The sequence below is a fragment of the Asparagus officinalis genome, chromosome 7 (assembly GCF_001876935.1).
Source record: "Asparagus officinalis chromosome 7, Aspof.V1, whole genome shotgun sequence".
NCBI lineage: Eukaryota > Viridiplantae > Streptophyta > Magnoliopsida > Asparagales > Asparagaceae > Asparagus > Asparagus officinalis.
In genome coordinates this window covers 8,473,793-8,483,040 of record NC_033800.1, presented here as the reverse complement: position 1 = coordinate 8,483,040, position 9,248 = coordinate 8,473,793, and the positions used below count along the sequence as shown (strand labels likewise).

Genomic DNA, 9,248 nt, shown 5'->3' with positions numbered 1-9,248 from the left:
CACATTGGATTCTCGACAGGTAGAGAGTGTAGATCAGATCAATGGGATATCACAGCGGGTGGAGGGTAATACTACTCCACATTAGGTGGAGATCACTCCACATACTCCAGGTCATTCTGCATTGTTTGGGATTCCAGCTGAGGTGACACAGCGCGGGAGTCATTTGGATTCGGATGCGGATGATGAGTTGGTAGATTTGAGTGCAGTTGGTGGATGTATCTTGGATATGGCCATTGGGTCACCTCAGGTGGAGGTGTTTGGATCGTGTTAGTTTGGGGTCATTGGTGATGCTATCAACCGCAGATTGGGTGTTGATGTTGGTGAAGAGTTGAGAACTCTTCTTTTGGATTGAGGGCCTTTGGAGGCCATTGGGTAAACTACGTGAATGCTTGATTCCTTGGGCAAAAGGATACGTAGGCAGTCTTTATGATGCAGTCGATTTGGTGAGTAGACACTGTTGTTTTGGGTGAGTGTTCGCACTCCCGTATGGGTCTCAACGTGTTGTGGATGGAGTCTGTTGTCATGAGTCTGTTGCCATGGCGTACTGGACGCAACAAGTGAGGCATTTTGGTGTAGTCAGTGTTGGCTCAGTTTTGGAAAAACGTTCGCCGAGGTGAAAATTTGTAGAAATGACGAGCGTATGGAGAAGACCGCTTGGACAGGCATGAGTGTGCTTTTGAGAGTCTGGCAGTCGACCGCGGGATTCTGGCGATCGACCGCATTCGTGCACAGATCGTTTCTGAGCTTCTGGGAGTTGGCTGTCGACCTCGTGAGTTTCTGGAGTTGTGGCGATCGACCGTCACGGTCGACCGCGCCNCTCTGGAGTTGGGGTGGTCGACCGTGACGGTCGACCGCGATGCGGTTATTGGGTTGGGTCTCCTTCCAGACCCGTTTCATTTGGATTTGTTATAAATACCCAAAGTCACGTTTTTAGGGTTAGAGCAAGAGGGTTTTAGCAGCCATTGAGAGGGGTTTTGTGGGCTTCTATTGTTGGAGCATTTGGGAGAGATCAAGAGTGATTTGTCATGGGTTTTGGTGAGATTTGTAACCCTAGTTGTATCCCCTTGATTTCTAATAATGAAAACTCACACTTCCTTGCCCCGTCCACGTAGGCAATTGCCGAACCACGTTAAATATTAGTGTTTATGGTTTGTGCTATTGATTTGGTTGTGTTTGCTCTTCTCTCTCGGCTATTTGGTATTAGATCTCGGCATCGGGGGTTTACCCAACACTAGAAACTTACAATATCACATCAACGAGCTTGCAGCCCCAGAGCACAACCGACAACTAATGTGACAATGTTTTTGATATCAAGAAACTGTCGCATGTTTCTTTGGCTATTTCCTAGCTAGTTCCATGAGAATATTCTTGGCTTCTACAAAATTGTGTTCACCTTACGTATATTTTCTACCAAAATGCTGCTATAGAACCATGCATGTTAGACATCAAAAGTCCGCACTTATTGATAAATATCGACAACACAAATTTCACGGCATGATACGTTCACGAGTATGATGAATACATATTCAATGAGGGCAAAAGAAAGCTCAAATACATGATCTGAACAAGACTGAAGCTTAAAACTGCTCGTACGCTAAGCAGTGTCCCTAGCTTTCAATATATTTTCCTAGGATGAGAACAGCTGCAGCAAAACTTTGCCTCTCCACCTCTTTGTATAGTAGTAATAACCCTCAGTACCCACATCAAACAGATGAGCTCACCCAAGAATTAAGCCCATACTCTCGTAATTCACAAAGCTTTCATCTCAAAGGCCACAACTGATGCTGACCCAGATGAAACACCTGGTGAACGAGGAATTTGAAACCAGACAATGGCAGCTTGAAGCCTCTCAAAATGAGGCCTATTTGCCTGGCTCATTTATCTGGATTGACGTCTTGGAAAGGCTTGCTTCTAACTCATTCAACTCGTCTATGTCCAGCTCATCGTCATCTTCCTCCTCTGCAAGCACTTCTTCAAAATCCTTATCCATATGGCTTGAGGTACTTGGACCTCCAGTTCCTGCCTCATTTTTGGCCTGAGGTGTAGCCAAATTAATAAGCTTAAAGCATTGACAGCAGAGTTTTGAGGCACATCATGCATGTAATGGCAAAACAATACATGCAGTGCAAAGAAACAAAAAGATATATATATACAAAAATAAACGCATCAGCAGATAAATCCTTTTCTGTATTCATTAGGATACAAATATGGTAGGAAGGATATAAAATATATATAGTATAATATATTATATATATATATATATATTATAATACAATATATATATATAGAAATAATGGGTATTGCTGGCGTACCAAGCACAAATTTTGTGCTTTGGTAGTGATGCTCATATTCTCATCCCATTCATTGAATGGGACCACTTCACATGGGGGCTTGGGAAGCTGCGATGGGGGATATGCTGAGCCATTTGGGAGGAGTGAGGAGCCCCTCACTCCAAGCCACGAAAATTGTGTGCCTTGGGTACCAAGCATACTCATTTCTCTCTCTGCTGCTCTGCTCTCTCTCTGCTCTCTCTCTATATATGTGTAGTAGTATATAGGTATATATATATGTGAGAAAAATGCGATCATTGCTTGGTACCAAGTATAAATCTTGTGCGTTGTAGTGATGTGTCACATCCTCATCCACTCACTAACTCGACTCATGATGTTGTCCTATATGTTGAATGAGGTGGGGGGGATGTGACACATCGACTACCAGAGCACAATTTTTTATGCTGGTGACCAAGCGATACCGCAATTCTCATATATATATATATATATAGTATATAGTATTATATATACTATATATATATATATATATATATATATAGAGAGAGCAGGAGAGAGAGAGAAATATGGGTATGCCTTGGTACAGCACAAAAGTTCATGCTTTGTAGTGATGGCGTCAATCTCCCTCCACTCATTCAAATATGGGAACAAATTTCACGATGGGGTGATGAGTGGAGGTGGGATGATCGACATTTCACTACCAAGGCATAAAATTTGTGCTTGGTACAAGCATACCATTATTTCTCATATATATAATATATATGTAGGTTATATATATATATAATATATATATATATATATATAGATATGGTGAAATATTCAGAAATCCGCGAGCTCCGTGAAATTATGGAGATCCGGCTCCTGAAATATCCTAATATATGTCAATCATACAGTTGAGCTTTAGATTAATGAATTTGAGATAAACTTCGATTATCCAAAGATTTAATCTTAGCTTTCCGGTATGTGGAACATATTAATGGGCTCTCTCGTGTCATATGACCTAAATATTCTACAAAATTTTATCTGTTTTTCTCACATTTGTTTTGTATCTGTATTATTGTCTCTTATTTTTTTCTATATTCTATATTCCGTTTGGCGGATATGGATATAAGTTTTTCTTACCGAGACATATCCCTCTTAGTATTTGACTGGTAAGTGGATACAGATAGGGTAAGTATCATATCTGATCCATATTCGATCCTTTTAACCCCTACTTAAACTACTTGGATATGGCCACTGGTCATATATGATAAAAGTTGAGAATATACTAAGATACTATGTAAATGAGATAGGAGATCAATCAACTCCATTACCGTCCCTCCGCAACAAAAGTATAAGCAATACAAGATAGCAACAGATTATTTTGAATTGGATTGCAATATCTATTTTTCCTTTTAACATCTTAAAGCCGTAATGAATTCTCAAATCACTTGTAAGACCACAAAAGTTTACCTGGATATAGAACAAGATTATGGTAAATGGAGAACAGAGATAAATATGTAGCTTGAAACAGCATAAAATGAGAAAGCAAATGTCACCTGTTCTTCGGGAGCAGCTTCTCTTTTGTATCTCTCATATGCTTCAGCATCATCGTCATCAACAAATAAAGTGGCATCTGACATGAATAGCTCACGGCCACTGAAAAGAATATATTTTGATTGATTTAACACTACAGTCATAGTAAAAAAAAATTAGGGCCTGAAAATAAACACTCAAACACATTAAGAAAATACCTCATTCGATCATTTTTCGCTCTTTCAGCCTGCTTTGCAGCAAGACCAGCATCTCTTTCTTCCATCTTTTTCTTTTTCCATTGATAGAACAGCTCAGGAGTCATTGGAGTAGTAGTAGTTACTTTGGCACGCTATTGAAGAAAGGTAACTTATTATTAATTCTCAAAATTATGAAATGGTATGAGAAAGAGCAAATGTTATGGCAAGAAAACAGCAATGTCACAAACATATGGATTACCTGGTTTTCTATCTCCTCTTCAATCGTAATCTTTTCAGTCTCCTCCTCCAATAAAGCCTTCATCTGAGACTTTAGCACATATCCAGGAGGTAAAGCATGCCTATAGTGGCAATCTTTGCCACCATTTGGACAAACCCAGAACCAGCCATATTGTTTCTTTTCCACTGCATCCAAAAAGTACTTACACACCTGTACAAATATTCATGATCATAGATAACAGGCCTCATCGAATGGATTTGTGATGTGTGTATTTGATGAGATGAATGAAACAAAGAATTCAAGACATCTATTACTATTATTTAAGAAAAGCCACACTTTTGGTTCGAACCTTATGTGTGTCAAGATTTCAAAAAATTCAACATATGTCCTCAACATTTTATGATGCATTGAAATTAATTAGAAGGACAATATTAGAAGATATAGAAACATCCTAACTATCATCCACTACTTGATAACTCCCCCCACTCTCCACATTTTTGTCTAATAGAAAGATACTTTATCACTTTTGGCAATAATTTTTTAAAAATCTATTCGTATTATTATTAAGGTGTTAAAATATTTTTTTACACACCAGTTTACTATATAATGCACGCATCACGTGCACCAGAGAACTAGTATATAATGAGAATAAGACATAGAATCCAATAAAAGAAGTCTATAAAGTCAGTAATACTGTTCTGATCCTCTTCCTGAAGTTTTAATATCACTGTACACTATAAACTGTTTTTCACTGAATGCATTTTAAAAGGAAACTATATTACATAGCAATACAATGTCTACAACAGGGCAAAGTTACAAGATACTGGTTGAATGAATTCTGCTATGTTTTTAAGAGAGTACAAATTAAAAAGAATTAAGTGCGGATAATACCCCACGTACTGTCACCCAATTGCAGATATACCACATGTAATTCTATTCTTGCAGATAGACCCCATAAATGAACCTTTTTTGACTCTCTACTCTCAACGAAAGAGAAAGTTATAAACACAAACCTAAGGGTAAAAGAGTCAAAAACTTTTCACTCGAAGTCTATCCGCAATTGGGCAATAATACAGAGCCTATCCACATCAGTTGAACTACAGGGGGTTTATCCGCAATTGGGCGCTAGTACATGGAGTCTATCTGCAATTAACCTAAAAAGAGAAAAAAAATCAAGCTTTAGCAAACCTGGTACACTGAAGGATTCTTTTTGGAAAGAGTTTACTTGAATGAGAGATCCCAGCTGGAATCAAGCTTGTGTTTTTAACCCCAGGCATCTACCCGAAGAAAAGAAATTATACAAAAAAAAATTGTAATGATGCATAACAGAATTTACAATCGATATTACAATGAATATAGTAGTAATTTCACATGTTTCTTATGGAGAAACCACACAAACAAATGGTTTTTCTTCCAATTCTTAGCTCAGACAGGCTTGGTCCTAAAATTTAACCTATCTAGTCCCTTTCTAGTCATCTTTCTAGTTCACTGCAAGTTACTCAATGAGTATAAAACATCAGGAAAAGACAAGGGCACAATTACCACAGCATACTAGAAGTATACCCACAACAACAATACAAGGCTTGTATGTTTAACTTTCAGTATGTTGTGGTGAATTGGTGATTATGCCCGTAGTCTCTTCCTGATGTTTTATTCTCAATGAGGAACACTGATACTTTCTTGTTGTGGATTTTTTTTTTCCATTCCAAAACTTGGTGCTAACCATTTCGATATTCATAATTATTATAAGGATAACTAGAAAGATAACTAGAGGGGTTAATTTTTTGTATCATGCATGTTTGAGCTAAGCATAGAAAAAACCATTTGTTTGTGGGGTTTCTCACTAAGGGCATGTGAAAAATTACTAGTAGATTCTCTGTAATTTTATCATAAATTCTATTATACATCATTATACATTTTCATTTTTATACAATTTCTTCTCTTCAGGTAAATAACTTGGGATTAAAAAATCATGCATAAATAAATATACAAATATAAACATGCATAAATACATATATACATACATATATGTATACGCACATACATAAACATATCGTAGAGCTATGCAACTAATTCATATTCAAGCCCAGGTTTTGACTATCTTTTTCCTGGACCTTGATGATTGCTTGGCATTTGACACTTCAATCATCAAGGCTAAAGCCGATTGTCGTCACACATCAAGAAATATATCTCATATATTATAACGTATATATAGTATAGTAGTATTATATATATTATATATTATATACTATATATATTAATATATATATTTATAATGGACAAATTATGTGTCCAAGTACAAAATATCTGAATGATCAGGGGTGTCAACTAATCCAATACTGTGATGTTACTATAGTATTAGAAGCATGGCATTATTTAAAATTCCCGATATGGCCCGATATTTATCCTTTAGGCTTGCCCGCAACCGACATCGCGTCATAAATATCCTTTAGTGCTTTTTTATGTTCGGGGCCAATATATCCCTGATATGGGCCGTATATCAGCCGATATGTTACGATATATCCTTTCATCTAGGCTATATGACAAGGATATTATGTGATACGCACATACATAAACAGTATTCTTGAACTCATGCAACTAATTCATATTCAACCCAGGTTCTTGATATCTTTTCCTGGGACTTGTGATTGCTTGGCATGCACACTCTCAATCATAAAGCTATAGCGTGATCGGACACATCAAGATAGTTACTATATATATATATATGATATAATATATATATATATTATCATATAGTATATATATATATATATAATATATATATATATGGTATATATGTACGTATACATAATATGCATAGATCTAAGAATATGAATGTTGTCCATAGTATATATATATATGACAAATTTATGTGTCCAAGGTACAAAATATCTGAAATATCAATGTCAACTAATCCATACTGTATGTTACTATAGTATTAGAAGCATGCATTATTTTAAATATCCCCGATATGGCCCGATATATCCTTTTAGGGCTTGCCGCAACCGATATGGTCACTAAATATCCTTTAGTGCTTTTTTGCTATCTTGGGCAATATATCCCTGATATGGCCGATATATCAGCCGATATGTTGACCGATATATCCTTTCATATGGCTATATGAAAGGATATATGTATACGCACATACATAAACATATTCTTAGATCTATGCAACTAATTCATATTCAACCCAGGTTTATATCAGCCGATATGTTGACCGATATATCCTTTCATATGGCTTGTTGCAAAACAATATACCACGTTTGGCAATTTTTCGGCGAGATATCATGATTTTCCCATTATATCAAATGACATTTTGCCCTAAAAAATCAGACGGAATGTTTCAATATTGATTTGTACTTTTATTTATTTCACAAGGTTGATTAATGAGCCTAAACATAAATTATTTATATTTTGTATGCTTAAATTTCATTAAGTATGTTGAGATAGTGCATTATACTATATATGCAAATATTTGTTATGGCATTCCAATATTTATCACATATCCCCGATATTTCCCCGATATCCGTAATCCGATATGAATTTTAGTCATCCAATATTTCCCTGATATTCGATATTTAAAATGTTGGAAGCATGTTTCTAGATAATTGCACAAAGTTACATGCTATTACTTTTAAGCTTGAGTTATTGCCCAAGGAAACACTATTAGTGTTCTTTCTAACTTGACCAATGAAATTTAAACATATTAACCACTTCCGTTATGAATATTTGGAAACATGCTACATAGCTTGACGCAGAACAACAAATCTACTAATAAGCTAAAACTAAAGTCATCTTTAAAGATGCTATATGCCTCATCAATGGAGACCTTCTCTCCTATTGCCCTACATATCCCTGTACAACTGATTAAGCTTGAGTGGAGTTTTGATGGGTAATTGGAAGCTAACAAAGGCTTTGTTAAGCTGAATTCATCATTACAAACAGTTAGCATCAACTTGTTGCTACAGGCATTTATCCACAGAGATTTGAAGGAAGCCAACCAATGTGAATATTTTTAAGTTTTGGAGAGGTCTGGTAAATGAAGTTCTAGATTACCCATCAAGAAGCAATGTATAGAATGTTCAGTGACGTTTTATCTATAAAGCTCTTGCAAGGGCTACATGGGAAAATAAACCACAATTTATCTCTAAAGTTCATTTAATAAAATGAGTAGTCAACTCATAACTTATGTTGCAATCAGTCAATTATAGCATCTCACATCACTTTCCAAGCATGCAACTCACCTTGCAATCAGTGATTGCAGGGTTTTACAATAGAAGGATGTGGCTGAGCTGTTATGTTCCCTGTTTGTAGGAAAAGGAAAGGGCACAACCACTCGGTTGCCAAAAACAAAAAAAAAGTAACAAGGGATTCCTAATAATTGTACATAAAATTTGTACTTTCCTAATCAAATCTGGTTAAGTTAACCAGAAATAAAAAGCAAAATGAAAAATAGAGAGTTTAACAAGCAAACGTATGTAATTCATGTAGTAATGTCATGCACTTTTGCATAATACACCAAAATCAAAAGGAAGCCGGTGCATGGTTTTTATATTCATAGTAACAGCGTTACCAGCATAATATAAGAAATGCCCATAAGCATTGATATATAATGTGTTTAGAATACACTAGACATCGAGATACTTGATAGCAAGTTATCCAGAATATACTGCTTTGTAGTAACCAAATGACTAAAATTCTAGAAATAAAGAGTTTGTGCAAATATTAAATTAGCAAAGGGTTTTGTGTAAACTTTCCCAACCAATTACTGCTCACTGCCACCTCAACTTTGTGATGGCTCTCTGCTGTTAGAGAGAAATGAGGCACTACCGCAAGGTGAAGATATGAAGGAAGAAAAGGCAAATTAAGTTTAGAAAAACAACAGAGCCTCAACCATAAATTCTCTTGTTGGAAACAAAATCCTTGCTGGAGAGGTGAGAGGAGAAGAAGAGAAGGAAAAGAGAAGAGGAGGAGGAGGAGGAGGAGGAGGTGGAGGAGGGGGGGGGGGAA

General features: G+C 36.3%; 1 protein-coding gene across 1 annotated transcript in view; it reads right to left on the bottom strand.

The window, feature by feature from the left end:
• Positions 1,439–9,248, bottom strand: part of LOC109848559 (zinc finger CCCH domain-containing protein 11-like) — an 11,468-nt gene continuing 3,658 nt past the window's right edge. The window contains exons 5-8 of the mRNA XM_020418113.1: positions 4,260–4,448; positions 4,022–4,152; positions 3,827–3,926; positions 1,439–2,035 (exon numbers count right to left, since the gene is read on the bottom strand). Of these exons, the coding sequence (XP_020273702.1) occupies positions 1,862–2,035; positions 3,827–3,926; positions 4,022–4,152; positions 4,260–4,448 (594 nt within the window). The 3' untranslated portion in view covers positions 1,439–1,861. The remainder of the gene's footprint in view (positions 2,036–3,826; positions 3,927–4,021; positions 4,153–4,259; positions 4,449–9,248) is intronic.